A 22,132-nucleotide genomic window follows, 5' to 3' on the forward strand; every position below is an offset into this window, starting at 1 on the left:
ACCCTCGAACTGCGAGATCATGACCTGAGCCGAAGTCGGGTACTCTACCGACTGAGCCACCGAGGTGCCCCAAGATATTTTAAAAATTTTCTTCTTGGTTGTATAGTTTCTAATGAGAAGCTGGGTATAATTCTTTGTTGCTTTATATATATCATGTCTTTTTTTTTCCCCTGGCAATTGTTAAGATTTTTCTCTTTATCATTGGTTTTCAGCAATTTTACTAAAATATGCCTTGGAGTGGTTGTGACTTTGTTTATTCTGTTTGGTGTTCATTGAACTCCTTGGATTTGTGGGTTGATAGTTTTTATTCAATTTGGGAATATTACAGCCATTATTTCTTCAAATCTCCCCACCAGCCCTTAATATAGGAAAAATTCATACTGAGGGATAATATTAAGTCCTCCTGAGGACTGTACCTAAGGCCATAAATGTTTAAAGGTTTTTCTATCCTGGCTTTTGGAAACAGGTACTCTTTCCATCCATATGGGTATTCTGGGAATTGTTTTACCTTTTTTGGTGATTCTTTTGGTAATTCACCACCCTTTTTTGGTGATTCTTTTCCTCAATTAGTTTCTCCTCGAAAAGGTACAAATCAGTGTTCATCCACAGAATCAAAAGGACTCCTCTGTAGATACTGAATTCTGTATCCATGCATCTTCTTCCTTTTTGTTTGTCTGTCTTGCAAATGTTAGCTGTCTTGGTTTCCTTCAGTTCTGATATTAGCCTCCTCAATTCAGCACTGTTGTGAGCTCTTGGGTCCCCACTCTCTGTGCTATGGCCTAGAAACCTTCTCAAAGGAGTTGGCTGGAACAATTATATGGCTCAATTGTTTACTTCTCTATGTTTTAGTGATCACTGTCTTATGCTGTTACCCAATATCTGAAAACCATTGTTTCATTTATTTTGCCAGGTTTTCTAGTTGTTTTTGAGGGGAGGATGAATCCAGTCCCCATTATTCAATCATGGTTAGAACAGAAGTTCTTACCTGGAGAGTTTTTAAAAATAGAGGGCCAAATTCATCTCACTCTCAAAAACTCCAATTCAGTAGGTCTGGTATGGAATCCTGGAATCTTTACTTATTAAAAAGTACTCACATGATTCTGATATACACACAGTTGGAAACTGTATCTTGATACTTTAGGAAAGGCTTGTTCAGACATTCTTCTAATTAAAAGGAAGGACAGACGTTTTTCATTTTTAAAACTTTTCCTCATTCTGAGTATGATGGAGTAATTACAGCCAACCAATAATGATCCAACTTAAAATAATTAAGTGAGCAGATACAATATAAAACATCTATTTGGAGGCATCAGCAAGCAGCTGAGGCAACCAGGACTCAAGAGGACACAATCTTAAAGAAGGGAATCTAAACCTAGAGGTGATATGATATTCTTTAGCACCTTTGTCCCTCAGGAAAATTCTGGGCATCAGACCACCTGAGTTTTGGAACAGAGCAAAGAAAAAGGCCCCAAGAGGCAAAGACAAAGGCAGGGATTTGGGCCATTAAGCAAGGATGGAGAGACAAAACTTAAAGACCAGAAGGGCCAGATTCCCAGGGAGAAAGGAGAGTGAAGGAGCCTAACACTCTGCTAGTTTCCCACAGGGGACTTGCCAAATTCTGAAGATGCATGAGAAAGAAAGCTAAGCTACCAGGCAGAAAACCTCTGAAAAGCAGAGTGGAGTTTTTTGTTCTGAGAAAACAAGGATTAGACTTGAGTATTCACTGGGGCCAAGGACCCCAGGGAACACACAGGACTCTCAGTTGAACACCTGCAGAGTTGTGCGACAGGAAAAGCAGCAAAACAGAGGTGGACTAAGCCTTGCCAAAACCCAACCTCGAGTTAGTTCAGTTTCTGATTAAGGTGTTCAGGTCTCACTCCAACTACTTTGTAAGGGACAGAGTGAACCCTCTCTAAATGAAGGTAATACTATCCAGAGCTTCTGTGATTTTTCATACTTAATGTGTGGCATTCTATTAAAAAGTACCAGGCAGGCCAAGAGCCAGTAAAAACAAAATGACCAAAAACAAATGGAAAGTATATACAATAGAAATAGACCCACAGAAGATCTAGCTATTGTAATGATCAGAATGAGGTTTAAAATTGCTAGGATTGATATATCAAGAAAGTATAGGCAAAAGTGGAGAACATAAATAAAAAGATGGAGAATTTCTCCAAATGCATTGATTTTATTAAAAAAAAACATATGAAAATTCTAGAACTTAAAAATACAATGACCAATATTAACTCAACAGATTGAAGAGAAAATTTAGATAGATAGGTACATCATATACAGACTCATTCAAAAAGAGGCAAAAAAGATGAGAGGCAATACAGATGGTAAAGAGTGAAAAATTCTGACATATGTATAACTGAAATCCTAAAAGGAAAAGAGAGATGGGAAGATAGTGACCAAGAATTTTCCAAAACAGGTAAAAGATATTATGCCATAGATTCAAGGAATGCCATGAGAGGTACTCATCCCACTCAAGAACCCAAGTGAGATACATACAAAGAAAACCACAACTAGACATATCACAGGAAAACTGTTGAAAACTGAAGAAAAAAAATACTAAAAGGAGCTAGAGGAAAAAAGACATTTCTTTCTTTCTTTCTTCCTTTCTTTTTGAGAGAAAAAGGGGGTGCAAGTGAGGGAGGGGCAGAGAGAGAGAGAATCCCACAGGGGACAGAGAGGGAGACAGAGGGAGGGAGAGACAGAGAGAGAGAAGTGGGGTTTACCTGAAGTGGGGCTGGAGCTCACCCAATGCAGGGCTCAGTGTTGTGACTGTGAGATCATGACCTGAACCAAAGTCTGATGCTTAACCAAGGAGCCACTCAGGCACCCCAAAAGATGTTATTTTTCAAAGGAGTGACAAAGGAATGATGGAAATCAGAGGACATCTTCAAAGTGCTGGGGGGAAAAAACTTGCTAAATCAGAATGCTAAACTAGAATTACTATACTCAGTAAATATATTAAGGATAAAATGAAGTTTGTAGGCAAACAAAAATGGAGAGAACTTGTCACCAGCAGACCTGCTCTGAACACAAGAATTATTCAAACACAAGGCAAAAATTCCATTCAGAAGCACATAAATGCATATTGGAACAAGGTGTAAATAATGGGTAAATGTGTAGGTAACATAATGAGTACTGACTGTACAGAACACTGATTATAAAATCTTGCATGGCTTAAAATATATGTGCAATTAAAATCCATAACAACAATAAACAAAAAAGAGGAAGGGGTAAGTGGGAGCACAGTATTCTAAGGTTTTAGCATTCTTGGGGAAGTGATAAAAGTAGTCATTTATAATATAGTGTAATAAGTAAAACAGGCATGTTGTAATGTAAGACTTCTAAGAGAATGTGTAATTAAGGGACATCTGGGTGACTCAGTCTGTTAAATGTCCTACTTCAGCTCAGGTCATGATGTAACAGTTTGTGAGTTCGAGCCCTGCATCAGGCTCTCTGCTGTCAGTGCAGAGCCTGCCCTGGATCCTCTGTCTCCCCCTCTCCCTGCCCCTGCCCTCCCCTGCCAAAATAAATAAACATTAAAAAAAATAGTTATTTAAAAAAAATAGGAGAATGTGTAATTAAGAACTTAATAGAGGAGATTAATGGCATATTGAAAATATTTTAATTCAAAAGAAGGCAAGAAAGAACAGAATAAGGGATGTAAATAAGTGGGCAAAAGGAAATACCTAGTAAGATGGCATGTATAAATCCAAATACAGCAGTAATTATATTAAATATAAATGGACTAAAGCTTTTCCTGTTGAAACAAGGATAGAACAGCTCTCCAATTTTAGGTTTGGCTTAACTCTGCGTAAAATGTAGTTAACAAACACAACTGAAAAGTCAGAACTCCTAGAGCAAAATGTGGAAGAGGTAAGTAACTTTCAGCTGCGAATGCCACAAGGCTGAATTCTGCATAAAGTTTAACCAAGAAAAACTGGGGGCACTTGGGTGCACAGTCAGTTAAGCATCTGACTTAAGCTCAGGTCATGATCTCATGGTTCGTGGGTTCGAGCCCCATGTCGGGCTCCATGGGACAGTTCAGAGGCTGGAGCCTGCTTTGGAATCTGTGTCTCCTTCTCTCTGCCCTTTCCCCACTAGTGCTCTGTCTCTCTCTCTTTCAAAAATAAATAAATGTTAAAAAAAAAAAAAAAAAGCAAAAGAGACAAACTGTCCTTTCAAGTCTGGGGTTGTTTTTTAACATGCAAAAGATAAGGACTTTAATCTTTGTTGCAAAACTTTTATTTTGAGAAGACCTTAATGCACCATTACGCTATGCAAATGTAAAAGCAAAGATTCTCTATGGAAGCTTTTTGAAATGCTAAACTGTGTTTTGTTGTTGCAAATGGTTTTAAATTTTTGCTACTGTGTGCCTAAACTCCAGTTTGGTCTTTTCACAGGATTGGCTATGAATTAGTTTTCTTTCAAATTGTCCAAAGCAAACACAACTCATCTCTGTATTGTTTTTCTTGTGAAGACCACATACAAGTCTCAAATGAAGAACTCATTTTTCCCCTCCACCCAACACTACTTTTTTTTTTCCTGGATGTATTTCCTTTATAATGGCTCCCATTTTACGTGAGAGTACATCTGTCTGATTCATCCAAGATGGAAAATATCCTTTCTATAGATTATCTTGTGTCCCCAAATTTCTCTCCTCATTTGGGGACATGGCTTGGATATAAGTGATGAATGGTGATTCAGTAAATCTCACCACACCACACTTAGTTATCAGTGTCGGTATTGGATATTGAGTTGGCTCGGCTATCATCTGAAGATATATGTTATGTTATTACTGAATGATCTAGACAGTCTGTAGTGTAGAACAATAAGGCTAAGGATTGGAATGGAGAAAAGCTATAGAGAAAGGAAAGTAGAGGTCCAGGAATAAACAAGGCAGGGCTTGTGTTGGGGGTAAAAATTCCATCTTTTTTTAGTGGCTGAAAAAATTTTCATTCACTAGCAACATTTTTTAAATGTGTATTTATTTGAGACAGCTAGTGAGTGCGGGGTAGGGAGGAAGAGAGAGAGAGAGAGAGAGAGAGAGAATAGAATCCCAAGCAGTTTCCGTGGTGTCAGTGCAGAGCCCCATCCCAGGAACATGAGATCATGACCTGAGCCAAAATCAAGAGTTGGAGGCTTAACTGAGCCACCCAGGCGCCTCTAATTTTTTTTTTTTTTTTTTTGAGTCTGTACTGCTTGTACAAGACTATGCTGCTGGAGATGCAAAGAGGCATCGCAGAAGAGCATATGTTTGGGAATAGAGTCATTAAATGTACGCAAGAGCAATGTATCAAGTGCCAAAGGAATAGGGCAAATGGTGAATACTATAAGAGTTCAGAAAGGAGATACACATTAAAATTAAGGCAGTGAGTGAGAGGGTGGTTTTACAAGGGAATGCTGAGATAACATGAGGTATGGGGAGGACAGTTTATACAGAGGGGTACACAGCAGTTAAAAGTCCAGTAGCAGGAATACACTTCCACTAAGAATTATTAAGCATTTAGTATGTCTTTTTGTCATTTACTGCAGAAAAAAACAAAACAAAACAAAACGTATGACTCAATCTCTGCCTCAAGGAGTTTACTAGATGAGAGATAAGACAAAGAAACATACATGCCACCAGAAGACAGGCCATGAAAAGTGCCAGTTCGTGGTTCAGCTTTCAATTTGGAAAAGAGCAATTCTGCATAGGGAATGGGTAGAAGACAAGCACTGGAACAAAAGAGATCAAGCCTTGAAACTCAGATGTGTGCCACAAAAGAGCTGTGTGACCTTGTGTAAGTCACTGGACCTGAGTCTTTGCTGTTTCTTTTAAAAACGGCTTGGTAAGGTCCAACAAGCCTCTCGGATGTGGGGAGGATGAAGTCATTGTGGTGAAAGGGCTTCACACGGGTGTCTAAGTTTCCACCCTCTCCTCCCGCCTCATTGCACCCACTCTTTTTCCTACAGTAGGGTGACATGTGTGGGGTGCAATGGGAGCCAAAAGGGAATGATAAATGGAGGCAACTTCCTCCCCGCTCTTTGTCCCCTCCCCACTCCCCCAGCTCTTGACCTCGGGTTCCGGGAGAGTTACTGTGGAAGTGGGGTGTGAGCACAGAAGTGGGGAGGGAGGATCTGCTAACTGTAAACAGACATCATCAGGAGTTCAGATAGTCTGGCTACCGGATTTCCGTGCCATACTGAAGCCACCCCACCCATGCGCCTGCCCTCAGTTTCCCCAGCTGTGTAATGGGGATACACCATTTCCTTTTCCCGCTATCTGCCTGACCTAACCGCGTGAGAAAGACAAGAAGGAACCCCCAGTTCTTGGCCTCCAGCCCATCAGGTCCTCCTCCCACTTTGGCTTTGGCCTTTTGTACCGGCCCCACGTGACCTGCCCGGCCGGCTCTTCCCTCCTGTCCCGCCCCGCCCTCCGGCCTTTCCCGGCTCTCGGCGCAGCTCTTCCCGCTCCTCGCCCGCCCCCCTCTCGTGCTCCCCCTTCTCCTTCCCCCACGCCTCCCTCCCAGGCTGTTACCGCTCCCTCCCCCAGGCAGCGTTCCCTCGCGACGCTCCCCCTCCCCCCGCGGCTGTTCCGCCGCCTCGCCTCCCCTCCCCCGGCCGGAGCTCACTGTCTCCAAGATGGCGGCCGTGTCAGTTTGGGGCATCTCCGCGGTCCGGCCCGGGGCTCCGGGATCCCGGCTCTCTTCTCCCCGGTAAGTAGCCGAGGAGCCACCGGCGACTGCCCCTGGCCGTCGAGCCCGAGGCTGAGGCCGCTCCGGAGCCGGCTTCGCCGCCTCGCGGGGTCGGCGGGCCGCTGCAGGCCCCGCCGCGGCCATGCGCCGCACCCGCTGCTCTGCGCCAGGCCTCGGGCTGGGGCGCCGAGGCCGCCCCCTCGACGCCCGGCCGGCGCCCGGCTCCCCCCGCCTTGCGGCCCGCGCGCCGCCCGCCGGCCCGGCGCTCGCCGGGCCCAACGGCCCCCGCCGCCCGCCCGCCGGCTGGGCCCAGCCCCGGGGAGCTGGCGGGTGGGCCGGGCGGAGAGCGGCCCAGGCCGCGGAGGCCTCGGGCTGGGATGTGCCGGCGAGCCCCGCTCTCCCTCGGGGCGCGCCCACCGCCCCGGCCCCACTGCGCCCGGCCGCTCGCTGTCCAGGCCGGCGCGGCCCCTGCTGCCCGCGCTCCGGGTGCTCGCTCTCCGGCTCCGGCGGGGTGCGCGGAGATCCGAGCGGGGCTGAGGCTGCAAGTGGGGGTGACAGCTGCGGGTGTTGTGGTGCGGAGGAGGCAGCACGTGTGGTGTTGTGTCTGTCGGGCTGTCAGCCCCTGCGCTGGGAGGGGAGGCGGCGGGCTGCCTGTCAACCTTCGGCCGGTTTGGACGGGAGCTGCCGGACCTGTCAGGCTTCTGGGCAGCCTGCGTGCCCCAAACGCCTCCTTTGAACCGGCCTCTGTGGGGCTTAGGATTTGGAGGAACCGGGAATGGGAGATACATTGCTCTTAACTCTTTCACGTGATTTCATTGTTAACTTAGTCTTTGGGTTCTGTTTCCATCTGATGGGTACGGCGAAGCTACCCGTTGGCAAGCTGCAGGGTTGTGCAGTTTGAAGTTTTTAAAGTTTCTCGCTCTTTAAAAAGAGAGCGCGAAGATGTGTTGGGGGTGGGGAATCCAGGCCGGGGAAGGACTGTCGGAAGCAAGGAGTAGTTTTTCTCTAGCCGCTGGTGTACTTTCAGAGAGTTAAAGTTCAAGTCTGCAGGCGCTTTACTGTCTGAAGACCTGGAGACTGGTGAAAACCCTGGCCTGAGAGACAATGAGTAGCTGTCATTCATTCTTTCACCTGCGAGCATAATCAATTAGGACGTTCCCGGCTTCTTAAACTCAGATTGTAGCTTCTCCTTCAGTTTAGCGTTAATGCCTACGTAATGAACGTTCTTGGAGTAATAATACTATGATTTCTATCCTCTCGAGACTCTCACCAGAATGAAGCATAGCTCTCTCAGGGGGCTTCTTTTTAGCCAGCTAATTTAAAAATAAATCTTGGCTCAGCCTTTTTCTTTCCTATCAGAGTTTATAGCACTGTAGCTTTTCTAATATCTGTTAGTTTTGCTTTTGGTTTTAATATTAATTTTAAGAATAATTGCTGCGGGAGCCATTTTTCATATAATTTTTTAGGTTGTAATGTAAATGCTTCTGAGAATAAGAGCAGGCGTCCTAAAAATCACCTAAGTTACATTTATTTTGGAAGCAAAGAAGTTAATTGGTTTCAGAATTCGTTATTTTGGTGATTTTTAAAAAGATCTGTATCTGCCAGATTCTTTTGTCTGAAAGAATAATATTGACTTTGATCCTGGAGAGGCAATGTATTTATGTGTTTGTGTTTTACTCTTTCACGTTCATTTCAGGACAGAAATCTTGAATCTATGAGATCTTCTCTTTAGACCTGCTGACAGGCAATATTGTGCATTTGACATGTAGTGTGTGCATTTGAACCCTGTGATTCTGGGCCTTTCTCATTTCTAGTTGCTATATCTGTAGCTTGGTTATGAACATTTTGACAGTTATTCCTGCCGTTATATTGAATATTAGTGTTTTAGTTTGGTTTAGGAGAAGCTATCAGCATGTTATTCTTGAAATTTGAATGAAATTGGATTATTTTAAAATTCTTTAAGCACTTCTGACACTTGATGATTTTCAATATTTTTGTTTCCATTTGCAGTGTTTACTTAAAAATATGAACTTGATCTGTGTAAATAGTATTTTTTTTATATAAAATAGTTAAAATTTTCTCAACGGTTTTCTTCCTTATTTTATTGACTGTTTTTATGCAGTCTGAATGTCTGGAATTTTGAAAGATGAAAGATTCACTCTTACTTTCATTGCAGGATTCTTTCTACTAATCCAGATACTTGTTGAAGTGCTGAATAGTTTCTTGGGGAAAGATGACAAGGAAGAGTTTGAATTCATAGACTGGTGAGCAGAGATTGTGGAGTACAGAATAGTCAGCACCCCTCTGGTTAGTTGTAGCCTAAGGTCATTCATAGTATATCTCATCTTGTATACCTGTTGTATCCTAATTATTCATCTTTTTTTTCATTTTTATTCCAATCCTTTACATACATACATGATTGTTTCAGAATGTTGATAGAAACTTGTTAAAACTCTACAGGTGCTCAATAAACATTTGCTATTTGATTGTTTTTAAAGATTAGGATGTTTCATTTGTAGTTATTTACAAAGTGGGATTTGATAGGAAACTGATCTTGTTTAATTGTTTTTCAGGCATAAGATGCACATTTTTCTGCTGGGAATGGGATGTTCTTGAGTTCTTACAAGTTCATGAAGAGACCCATGTGTGGTGCTATTGAGAAATTTATTGGGAAATTTAAAGACATTTCAAATAACAGGTTGTTTTGGTTTCTGAAGTAAAAGTGAGGAGGCACTCTGTTTTGTGCAAGGAGGAAGGACTCAGGCCAGAAAACTTGTATGCTATGGTTAACTGGTTCCCAGCTTCCGAGAATGTTGTTTTCCATGGTATAAAACTTACTCAGCATCAGGATAAGGGATAACGACTCTATGGATATACAGAATCCTTCACCATGGTAAAACTCGCTAACCCGCTGTATACGGAGTGGATTTTGGAGGCCATCAAAAAAGTGAAGAAGCAAAAACAGCGTCCTTCAGAAGAAAGGATATGCAATGCAGTGTCTTCATCCCATGGCTTGGATCGTAAAACTGTTTTAGAACAATTGGAGTTGAGTGTTAAAGATGGAACAATTTTAAAAGTCCTCAAATAAAGGACTCAATTCCTATAAAGATCCTGATAATCCTGGGCGAATAGCACTTCCTAAACCCCGAAACCATGGAAAATTGGATAATAAACAAAACGTAGATGGAAATAAACTGATCAAGCGGGCAGTTGAGGGCTTGGCAGAGTCCAGGGCTCAACTTTGAAAAGCATTGAACGTTTTTGAAAGGTCAGAAGGATGTGTCTGCATTATTTGGAGGCAGCGCTGCCTCTGGCTTTCACCAGCAGTTACGATTGGCTATTAAACGAGCCGTTGGCCCACGGCAGACTCCTTAAAGATGGACCTCTTTATCGGCTCAACACTAAAGCAACCAGTGTGGATGGGAAAGAGAGTTGTGAGTCTCTTTCCTCTTACCTCCAGTGTCACTCCTTCCACATGAAAAGGATAAGGTAAGAGTGGTATACGCATCAGTGTTCATAGAGCTGAAGATATAGCATGCTAGAAAGTCATGTTTCTAGGAAGTATGTAGAAGTTATGTTCAAGTTTTGTGTTTGGGGACTTAGGGAATGATCATCTTTGGTTTTTATTGGTAAGTTGTTGGAATTCAGTAGATACCAGTTGCCCTGATACTTTGAAATATTTGACACCTGACATTCAGAGTGTATTGATGTACCGAAAAGAACAGATTTAGATTAGAGTTTAAAAGTAGCATTCAGCTTTAAGGCTGTTATAAGTTCTTAGAATATCTTACTGCTGGAAGTTGATGAGCACTCCTAAATGTTCCAGGCTTGGATTTGAAACAAGCAGGTGACTCTAAGAACCTTTTTCCTTTTTTTCTTTTTTCTTGCACATTACCATTAGGAAGGAGTGAGACTGAGTCTCCTGACCCATCCGTAGTTGTAGCTAAGCAAATTTATCAATTCTTATTTTGTCGTATTCTAACTTTTTGTCATGTATTCTTTGCATATGATGAAGTCCTAAGTGTTATTTATGAGTGGTGTAACTACATGGGTCAGGAAAAAGTATTCTGTATTCCTAAGTTCTGTGGAGTTGGGAGTTTTGGTACACAGTGGTAATGTGCTGTGTTTTATGCTGTTATTTTGTGCAGTTAAAAAGTATGCTAAGAAACAGCAAATTTTGGCCTTTCAATAGATATTAGGAGATGAAGAGAATTTTGTCAGTAGCAGTTTTTTACATGACCTAGTGTCTTAGCTGTGAATTTATTTCAAGTGTTCTGAATTGTAGTTGTGGGGAGAGTGGTAGTACTTAATGCACATTTTAGTATACAATAGTAAATAATCTTTATTTTGCCTAAGATCATGGAAGCTACTTCTAGGATGAGAAGATTGTAAAGTTAACACTGCATGTGTTTAAAATACTTGAGGTTCAGTCTAAATTTATTGCAGTTAGTAACCCAGCTATAGATTTTTGTTTAAATAGCAACTGAAAAATAACAGTATTTTTCTTTGATGAAGTTTTAGAGATCTATTTTAAGGTTCAATTTTCCCAGTGAACTTTGAAATAGAAACATATCTTAACCATTATTACTCTTGAAATTATTCTGTTAGAATGGTTGTGTGTCATTTGAGCATTTTATTTAAAAGTGTGGTATTAAAATTTCAAGGTGGACAAATACTGAAATGCTTTACTCTGTAGTCCAGTGCTGTAAGAACTCTTACTGTAAGAGCTGTTTCTTGATCACATATGGCTGAAGTTAAGTGAAATATAACGATTGATTCCAAAAATTGTTACCAAATGATTTACAGGTTAACTGCATGGAAACAGGAAACAATTTATAGTTTAGAATGAATTCAGTGTTATATCAGTGAATTAGGTATTATAAATTTTTTGCCAGAACACCTGGGTGCTTGCTTTTACTATAATTTCCCTTGCTTGAATTAGATATTTTAATTTTTGAAAATATTAGCCATATATAAAGTATCAATTGTGTATGTATTTTTAAAAGGTAGCCAGTATAGTACACTATGGGACAAATCTAAGTTTGTCACCCTGGGATTTTACTTTTGAAAGGGGACCTTGAGAACCATCTTATTTTGCAGTTGGGCTGAGACCTCTATATTAAAAAAAAAAAAAAAAAAAAAAAGCTTAATCCAGTAGAGATTTGTTGGTTGACTTTAGTTAGAAATATCTTTTAGGTTACATAACTGTAATATATAGTGTTGTTAACCGAAGTAACTAAATTTGGAGTATACATTTAAGAATGTATTTTGAGTTTTGTTGAATAGACTTCCTATATATGTGTATGGGTCTGAATTAAAAACTAATTTTATGATATCTATGGAGTTAGAGTTGATGAGATCTGCTATATATTTTTAAATAGTCTTATTTTAAGTAGTGAATTTCCTGAGTGACTTCCCCCAAAGAAAAGCTCACATTCAAAATCGTAATATGGTGAGGAATTACTCCTCTGAACAGATTATATGTTTGTTCTTTTTATTGTATTTTATGTACTTTCCTTTCTCTTTTAAAAATTGATTGGTTTGCTGTTATGAATCTAGATATTCTCAAAAAATTATACGGAGTGTATTTGACAGTGATGGAGAAAGGAAAAGATAGGCCAGAAGTACTTTCACATTTAGGCCTTAATTAATTCAGCAAGTGGTTATTGAGTGAGTACCTATTGTGGGCCAGGCACTCTGGAACTGAATTGGCATTATCTCAAGTTCCTCTTTATTTTGTTCTGTATCAATTTTTAACTTTTATTGCTTGGAGATACCAGCCTTTGGAAGGAACCGTAGAACTGTATGTTAGATTTTCAGCAACTGAGTAGTGTTTGCTGCTTTTTGTGGGAATCAGCTGTGTAGAACTAGTTTTTGTTTTTTTTTTTTTAAGAGTTTTTGTGAACACACTTGAACTTAAGTGTGTTTCACATCGATAAATAGGAAAATCCTGGGATACTATGATCTAAAAGTTAAATCTATGTTGTAAGGGAAATTTCTGAGCTAGCTTTAGGGTTGTGGTAGTTTATGGTAAGTGTATTTAACTTGATGTGTTTACTACGTGCCACGCATTACTTTTAAAGCTATACATCTATTAACTCATTTAATTCTCATACATATCCATGAAGTAGGTAGTGTTATGTTACAAGTGAAGAAACTGAGGCATAAAGAGGTTACTAATTTCTCTAAGTCGCAGAGATATTAAGTGGTAAAGCCGGGATTTGAACTTGGGCAGTCTGGCTCCAATCTTTGTAACAGCTTTAGCTACCTGCTGCCTCTTGGGAGTTGTTCATACAGTGCCTGACACTGCACTCAGGTACACAGTTGTGAATATTTTTGGTGTTAATTTCCATAGCACATTCTCTAATTATGAAAGGCCATATGTCCTTCTACCCCCTACCCCTCTTGGTTTGTGTCCCTTTTTTCTCTTTCTATCATAGAATGAATTCTAAAACTGACTGTGAATCAGTGATAAGAATGTATCAGAAACCAAAGATTATGAAAAATCTAGTTTGTGTGCCTGCGATCTATAAAAAAATAATTTTGTTTTACATGACATTTTATTTCTCTTAAAGATAATTCTGTGCTTATTAATTTCATTTTATTATCACTGAAATTTTCTGATTTGCACTTTGGGATTTGTTGCATGTTGTAAGTAGAGTGCTTTCATTTTGGACCAAATGTTGCTTTCCTTGAATTGTGGCATATAGCTGAGAGTGATAGTGTGACACTGGCTTAAATAACAACTTGCTTCTTGAAAATTTATTTGCTTTTGAAAGATTTTACTGTAGATAATTTGTCATTTATTTCATTTATTCATATAACATTTAGATGCCTACGGTGAACAATGAATTTAGGATTTAGGTTCTTGTGAGGATTAAGGTTAGAGAGATGTGAATAAATATTTTGGAATTATTTTTTAGTTTATGAAATACAGCTTTTAGTTTATACATTCTTTTTTTTTCATATCAATTAAGCATTGTGAATTTCAGAAATAATGAGATGTTTCTTGGGTGGGGCTGTATTATTTGAGATTATGATGGTCTATTTAAAAGCTATCTCTAGGGGCGCCTGGGTGGCGCAGTCGGTTAGGCGTCCGACTTCAGCCAGGTCACGATCTCGCGGTCCGGGAGTTCGAGCCCCGCGTCAGGCTCTGGGCTGATGGCTCAGAGCCTGGAGCCTGTTCCGATTCTGTGTCTCCCTCTCTCTCTGCCCCTCCCCCATTCATGCTCTGTCTCTCTCTGTCCCAAAAATAAAAAAAAAAAACAAAAAAAACGTTGAAAAAAAAAATTATCTTTAGGGCGCCTGGGTGGCTCAGTTGGTTAAACATCTGATTCTTGATTTTGGTTCAGGGCATGATCTCATGAGATCGAGTACCCGAAGTCCCCCTGCTTAGGATTCTTTCTCTTTCCCTCTTTTTCTGCCCCTCCACCCCCTCTAAAAAACTAAACACTAAAAAAATTATCTTTAGACACTGAGTCTTGGAAGGAATCTTTTCAGGAATAATTTTCACCTTGATATCAAATTTCTGGGTTCATTTTACACACAGAAAACTCTAGCTTATGTTCCTTCTTACTAGTCCAGAAAACGTACTCTTAATGATAACCACGGCATTGAAATGTTATTTTGTGGAGTAGTATTGTGGACAGAGTTATAATTTGCGGAAGCATTACAATTGGAAAGGGAAGAGAAAGTATTGTCAACTAATGTTATTGTTTAGTTATTACCAAGGTAGGTAACTTAGAATAGAAAGACCAAGCGATACATTTAAAACCTTCTAAAATAAGTTACGTCAGTACGGTAAATTCTTAGTATACTGAATCCAAATTATTTTTCTGAGTGGAATTTGACATTTTAAATTTGTAGAATAAATGGGACTTTGACAGGAACTTAGATTTTTGATGTAGGGATGCAAATATGTTTTCATATTTGAAAACACTGAGTTAAGAATAATAAAGCTTTGATTTAGCTATTTGGAAATGGCCTTTATAGTAAGATTGATGCTACATCAACTTTTGGTGACTCTAACTGGACTGTGAGGAAAGCTGGCTAGAAATAAAAATAAAAATTTGTTACTAACAATTTATCGAGGTAGATTAAATATAAATGGGGTTAGGAATTGACTTTGTCTCAGCAGACTTGTCTTATTTAAAAAAAAAAAAAAAACAACAACAACCCAGAAATTTAAAAATAATTCAGGCAGAGAATACTTATAATGCAGTATTTATTTAAGTTCAATCAACTGTACAGGTAATTTTTGGTCTTTCTAGTTAGCTTGTGAGCTCTGTGTGTTTTGGTAATTTTCAGTCCATGACACACCCTGAAAGAAAATTTGAGCTACTAAAGCAACCTTTGGTTTAGCCATTGCTAATCAAAACTTCTATACCTAGCCAATGCACACAACCTAAACATTTTTCTTACACTTAACAGTTACTAGCACTCTACTCTTTTTTGGACTAATTTCTAATAAATTGATGAAATAAAGGGAAGAAATTAATGAAGACATCAGATACTACAAAGTGCTTCAGGAATAGGACCTAGAGGATCTAACCATTTTGACCTTTCTTTGCCCTGTATCAGTAGGCCAAGGGAATGTAAGCAGTTGCTTATAGAAACCTATTAATAGCTAACATTTGTTAAGGGCTAACAATGCATGAGTACTGTTCTGAGTGCTTTGACATGTTTTCTTATTGAAGGCTCAGAAGAATTTGACATGGTTAAATTTTATAGGTGTAATATATTTATAATAAGCCATTTAATAACATTTAATAATACAGGTTTCATTATGGCTTCTCATAAAACACCAAATGGAAAATGTATGCAAATACATTATCTTCTTGTCTTTGCTGCTGTTTTTTATTAGTTCATCCTGACACATGAGCCAGTTTTTTTTATATTACACTTATCTTTAATACTATGAAAGCAAATAGATAATAGGATTTTTTTTCTTTCTATTTAGAGTATTGGAGAAAGTATATTTTCTATACTGACTTGGATCTTAGCTATATAAGAGGACTGAATCTGGCTGCCATGTTGGCTGGTTAAAGTAGAATTAAGAAGATTTTTTAAAAGTGAACTGGGAAGTGTTAAAATTAGAATAATGAATACTTTTCATGTTCTGATTTAAACATTTTTAAAGAAACAAATGAATGTTACGCATAAGTATTAAGAGCCTCCTTCTGGTAAAGTTGTTTACCAATTGGCTACTCATGGGTGGAGTCAGTTCACAAAGGACCTGCAGCAGATGAATTAGACCTGTGGCGACTTCACCCTTCTGCTTTTCCCAGCTGGAGCAGGATTAGGACTCATTCAGCTGCAGCTGGTTCCCAGGAAAATCTAGACTGCTTCTTCTGGTGTTTTCCTTTGACAGGAAAGTCATAGTTCCCGACAGATGGCTTTCATCAGCACTGTACATAACTCTGTAAATTCAAGTCCAAAGAACTACTCTCAACTTCATTAGGGAACAGGCAAAGAAACTGTTTGTAATATGGTATTATTTGGTTAAGGGTTGAAATTAAGCATAGGGATTATAGTGGTGTAGTATTTCGATTTGCAGAATGCCATTCTGGGTCAAAATAGTTTTTAACTGCTGGCAATTAAAAAAAAAAAAAGACCTAAGGAAAAATAAGTCTAGCTATGGTGTTAGGTATATTTTATACTTGGATTATATTATGCTTACAAAGTACAGATAAATTCTTTGAAAAAAAGAATCTTTTGCATTTTGTAGAATTTTAAGCCAGTAACAGTCTTGGATAACAGTATTTCTAATCTTATTTCATGAATAGAGAAATTGAGGGTCAAAGAGATTTAAGTGTCTAGCTCAGTGCCATGCAGCAGGTTAATCTGGGAGAAAGTGGTCAGACCCTTCTCAGTTCTTTGCTTTTTTTTTCATTAGGCTGTAGTACTGCTTTAAAGTGTTAGAGAGCAATAAGTATAAAATAATGTATTTCTTTTTTTTTTTAATTTTTTTTAACGTTTTATTTTATTTTTGAGACAGAGAGAGACACAGCATGAACGGGGAAGGGGCAGAGAGAGGGAGACACAGAATTGGAAGCAGGCTCCAGGCTCTGAGCCATCAGCCCAGAGCCTGACGCGGGGCTCGAACTCACGGACCGCGAGATCGTGACCTGAGCTGAAGTCGGACGCTTAACCGACTGAGCCACCCAGGCGCCCCTAAAATAATGTATTTCTTAATGGAAACCATAGAATAAACTCTGGTCTCGAGAGTTTTGGTGGTTTTTATAAACCACAAATATGTAAATCAGCTTGTTTCAGTGTTTGAAGATAGCTGTACATTCTTGAAAGTTGAAGCAATATTTTATCGTTTTGTAAAAGACTGCTTTCTTATGGTCCACGTTAGAGGAATTAGAAAGTGGTCCTCTGTTTTTAGGTATGTATCAGAAGAACATGTTGAGCTACCATAATGCTGGAAGAGAAAGTACTTGAATTTTGAAAAAAAAAAAAAAGGTCTGCTTATAGTTAAGTCTGATTTTCAGAAAGTCGACAACATAGATCTTTGGAGTGACTTGGATAATTGGTTAGAACTTAAAATGTTTAGGACTGAGATAGAAAGGTATAAGCTTTTCTATTAATGAAGTAATTCTTATTAAATTAAATATGGGGAAAACAGAAATGTAGAGTCTACCATGCATTGTTATGTATACATAGAATCTTAATTCTGGGTGATGATTTGTAATAGGAAACAAACCTTAAAAGAGAAGGCAGCAAACATTATGTTTGTCTTTTTTGGTCGTTTTGACTAACAGTTCATCTCTGCATTATTTTACTTCGTGGTAAAATTTTGCAGTGCGTTACAGTAATGGCAAATAAAGATTGAGATTGGAGACAGTTATTTATACAATAACTGGGTGGTTTTAAGATTATTGGTAAAACTGATTAGGGAGAAAATGACGTAGAAAGAAAATCTGTCAGCTAAAAAACTTAAAATTTTTGTATGTGTGAAAGAAGACAGCTGATTCCTTTGCCATTTACCTTTCGTGCAGAAGGTAGAGATTCCGTGTGTGTGTGGCGGGGGGGGGGGGGGGTGTTATCATGCTTATATTATAGGCTGCTTTTTCCTCCAGGGAATTGTGAACTGTAGTTGACCTGGAGAGGTGCTGTTAAGTTGGTTTTCAATTCTTTCTGCTTAGTAGAGTGCAGGTTTTTCTTTTTCTTTCATTGGCTACAGTGAAGCATTTAACTCCTGAGTTTTCTCGAACCTGTAACAGAACCCTTAGAAACATTATTAAATTTTTTGTGTGTTGAGTGTGATGCTGTGCTTTAGGGTGGTTTCCCAACTTTTCTGTTGAGCACATCTTTAAATATCTGACTTAGGGTTTAGATCCTCTTTTACCATTTTCCTGCTTTAGTTATTTAATTTCTTCTCATGCCAGTAAATTCTTAAATTTGTAACTTAAATCTAAAGCAGTGATACTAAATCCACTTTTGACCCAAGGAGCCTCAAAAAATAAACACCAGGGCAGTTAAATTTAGCAGTGGGGCCCAGATATGAGATTTTAAAAATTTTGTTTTGTTTTGAGGTCGCCATGTGCATCTTCAGTACAGCCAGGGTTGAAAACCCTCTATTTGAACTTGCTGAGGGGGTTAGGACAGAAGCAGATGCTTTTTACCTAATCATCGAAATTCAGACAAATTCATGAAACAACATACTTCACCCCCACTCTCATGAACACACTTTGAACCAGGACAGTGTACTTATGGAAACCTAAATTTTGTTTTATCCTACTTCCTGACCATAAGTGCCCTAATGTTTCACCTTCTCTCCTACGCACCTGCTCTTTTTTTTCCTCAGGGTCTCCTTTGGTGCATATTCTGGAGAAGGTTCCATGTGTGAGTTTGATGGGTGCCCCCCTCCCACCACTCTAATGCTTTTCTTCTAATTGCTTGGCCTTATGGTTTATCACCTCAGTTACTCGCTTTACTCCTCCAATTGGCAAACCCCAGACTTGACATTAAGCCAATCATTTTTCTCTCCCTGCTTCTTATGGGACTGTTTATCATTTTGAAGAAAATTACACGAACCATGTGGTGGGATGCCACTTACAAATTTGTAACATCTAATCAGTTCTGCTTTGGGATGTATGTCTGTGTCTTTAGTCTGTTCTCTCTGCAGCAGTTCAGTATTCCTCCAGCCCTTTCACTTTTCTCATTGTCAGCTGACCCTCCTGTATTCTCCTTCACAGAATGGAATCTCTCTGGCCATATGAGCTCATTCAGTTTATACCCCTCCCACACAAACCTACATACGTCTGTAGGTATTTTACCCCCTTTGCTACCTTTTCAGAGGTTATAAAAGAAGTGTCTTGTCTAGAGCTCATCTCTCTGTGTATAGGAACCTGTTCTCTCCTGTCTCAGGGGCTTTGTTCCATCAATAATATTCCCAGTCTTCCCCTTAACATGGGGACGTCTCCCATCAAATTAGAGTAAAAGCAAACAAAAACACTGCTCCAAATCCTTCTCTACATCTACACTCTATTGTCTTCCCTTCATTTTGAAACTCCTTGAGAAAAAGTCTGTATTCATTCCATATCTGTTGCAATCTGCCCTTTGGCCTAGAGCACCGTTGGAAACAGCTCTTATGGACAGTTTTCAGTCTTTATGTTACCTGACTTCTCTGCAGCATTTATGGTTGTTAACCATTCTCTCCTCCCTTGACCTCTGGGATAATTTTTTGCTAGGTGTCTGTTTCTGCATCTTTGTGATTAATTTATTTTCAGTTTACTGGCTCCTTATCTTTTGCCTGAATCTTATATATTGGACTCCCTAAGGTCCTGATCTGTGCCTACTTGTTGTTTCAACCATCTGAGTTCTGTCTAGACTTAACCTTCACTATACTAATGACTAAATTCATAATCTAAACCTCTCTTTTGAGCTGTAGACTTGTATATCCCATAGTGTAGTGTCTTTCCTCAGCCATTTCAAATTCAGTGATGACCCAGATGGAATTTATCACCTTCAACTTGTTCTTTTGATTTCTTACTGTGGTACAAGACATTGACATTGACTCTGATTCCTAAAAGAAACTTTGGTATTATCTTCTACACTTCACTTGCACTTCTTTTGGATTCAGCTCTAGTCTTCCCCCAGTCTTTTCTGTTTCTTTAACGTCTTTTAATTAACTGCTATTCCAGCTGCTACTCTCTCAGTGCAGGTCCTTGTCATTTCTCTCCTGATTTACCTCAGTAGTTTCCTCATTGGTGTTCCTTCCTCCAGTATCCTTTCCCTCCAGTCCACATTATTGCCAAGAATGATCTTGTTAAGAAGTGATTAAGAACACAGGCCCAAGAACCAGACCATCTGGGTTTGCATCCCATATTGGCAGCACTTGCTTTATGGCCTTGGGTAATTTGCTTAATTTTCTTGGCCACATTTCTTTCTATAAAATGGAGATAATACAGTACCTATCTCAAAATGAAGTTTTGAAGATTTAATGAGTTAATATGTATCAGTGTTGTCTAATAGTGCTTTGTGTGATGATGGAATGAATGTTCTATATCTGTGCTCACTACAGTAGCCACTGGCCATATGTGGCTCTTGAAATGTGGTTGTTTGACTAAAGAACTTTAATTTAATTTAACTGAAATAGCCATATATGTCTAATAGTTACTGGACAGTACAGAATACATAAAATCCAGTGCTCTATAAATACTAGCTATTATTACCATCTTTCTGAAGTTAAACTTACTTCTCTGGTTAAAATTCTTTCGTGCCAAATTCTTTGGTATAGTGTATATAATTTTTAACCCCCTTCACCCCATCGCATTGCTCTGAACTTGTCTACTGCTATTTCTTATGCCCTCTGTGTTCCACTATACTAGTGGTTTTCAAAGTGTTGTCCCAGGGGTTAGAAGTAGTAGTGTCACCTGAAAATGTTTGAAATGCAGATTCTTGGGCCATATTCCAGGCATACTGAATCACAAACTGGGGGTGGGGTCTAGCAACTTGTGTGTTAATAAATCCTCCAGGTGATTATGATGCATGCTAAGGTTTGAGAACCACTGTACATCCCAAACTACTTGTAGTTCCTCAGATCCACCTTGTTTTCTATTGCTCTTGTTTTCTCCTGTCTGGAATGATTATCCTTTCTCTTTTCTTCACTGATTAGCTCTTATTTAATCTTGCAGGCTTAATTTAGGCATATCCTCTTTCCATTTCTTTCTTCATTGTTACTCATCCTGCTTCCAGGGTGACTTAGCGCTCTTTATGCCTCTGAGATCCTGTACATGCTTCCATCGTAGCCCATTTCATATTGTATTGTTGCTTTAGCTTGTCTCCTACTAGACAGGGAATTTAGGATCTTGTTTTTTTGTCTTTGTATCCCTATCTGGCACAATGTCTGGTATGCTTTGTAAGTATGTATGGAACATTTTCAGGTGCCAGCACAGTGATTAAGTCCTGGGTAAAGGACATACTGTCTGTGTAATTAACACAGTGATAAGGGCTCTGATGGGGTAAAACCGAGTGCTGTGGAAACACAGGAAGGGGTGGAGAAAACTAGGGAAGTCTTCTCAGAGGAAGTCACATGTGAGAGGTTAGTGAGGTGGGGAAGCAAATGGGTGGGGTGGGAAAGAGTGGTTCCTGCAGAGGGAACAGCATGTACAAAGGCCTAGAAGCAAAACATTGTAGGCTCTTTATAAATGTTTAATTGAATATGAATAAAGAACCAAATCACACATCTAACTTTTAGATCTTGGTTTTGGAGTCACTACCCTCCCCAGCCAACATTAGTTAGCATTTATTCTTGATATACTGCTTTCTTTGAGCTGATGGTAAGGTGTGATAGGGTAACCTCCAAGCCAGCAGGATACGTGTGTGCGCGTGCGTGCGTGTGTTTGCTAGCCTTTTAGTGGTAGAAGATGGGATTTGTTTCATCTGAATCGTGAGTATACATCAGTGGTGGCTGAGGTAAACGAATTGCTCTCATTGCTTAAGAATAGACCAAGATTTGGGGTGCCTGGGTGACTCAGTCAGTTAAGCGTCTGACTTGGCTCAGGTCATGATCTCACAGTTTGTGAGTTAGAGCCTGCGTCGGGCTCTGTGCTGACAGCTCAGAGCCTGGAGCCTGCTTCAGATTCTTGTCTCCCCCTCTCTCTGCCCCTTCCCCACTTTTGCTCTGTCTCTCAAAACTAAATAAAAATTAAAACAAAACAAAAAAAGAATAGAGCAAGATTTTAAACAAGCAACTTGAAACTTCAGAGCACTGACAAAGCATATCATTAAGAAGGCTGAAAGGCTACCAGCATGACAGCCACAGCTGTTGGTACTTTTGTAGCTCCACTCTGTATTGGCCCTTTTGCCCTTATTGCTGCCACCCTAGGTTTCCTGTTGGTCTCATTAACGCTCCATTGTAAGAGCATCAAGGCCTTGGTTAATGTGCTGTGTAAGCTCCAACTTTGAGTTGCAGATGAATACCTGCTTTCCTC

General features: G+C 39.6%; 1 protein-coding gene across 1 annotated transcript in view; it reads left to right on the forward strand.

The window, feature by feature from the left end:
• Positions 1 to 8,978: 8,978 nt before the first annotated feature.
• Positions 8,979 to 22,132, forward strand: part of KAT6A (lysine acetyltransferase 6A) — a 110,308-nt gene continuing 97,154 nt past the window's right edge. Inside the window, 7 exon segments of the mRNA XM_030312554.1 lie at positions 8,979 to 8,996; positions 9,263 to 9,768; positions 9,770 to 9,917; positions 9,920 to 9,949; positions 9,952 to 10,046; positions 10,048 to 10,135; positions 10,138 to 10,178. Of these exon segments, the coding sequence (XP_030168414.1) occupies positions 9,580 to 9,768; positions 9,770 to 9,917; positions 9,920 to 9,949; positions 9,952 to 10,046; positions 10,048 to 10,135; positions 10,138 to 10,178 (591 nt within the window). The 5' untranslated portion in view covers positions 8,979 to 8,996; positions 9,263 to 9,579.

Source organism: Lynx canadensis, chromosome B1 (assembly GCF_007474595.2).
Source record: "Lynx canadensis isolate LIC74 chromosome B1, mLynCan4.pri.v2, whole genome shotgun sequence".
In the NCBI taxonomy this organism is placed as follows: domain Eukaryota; kingdom Metazoa; phylum Chordata; class Mammalia; order Carnivora; family Felidae; genus Lynx; species Lynx canadensis.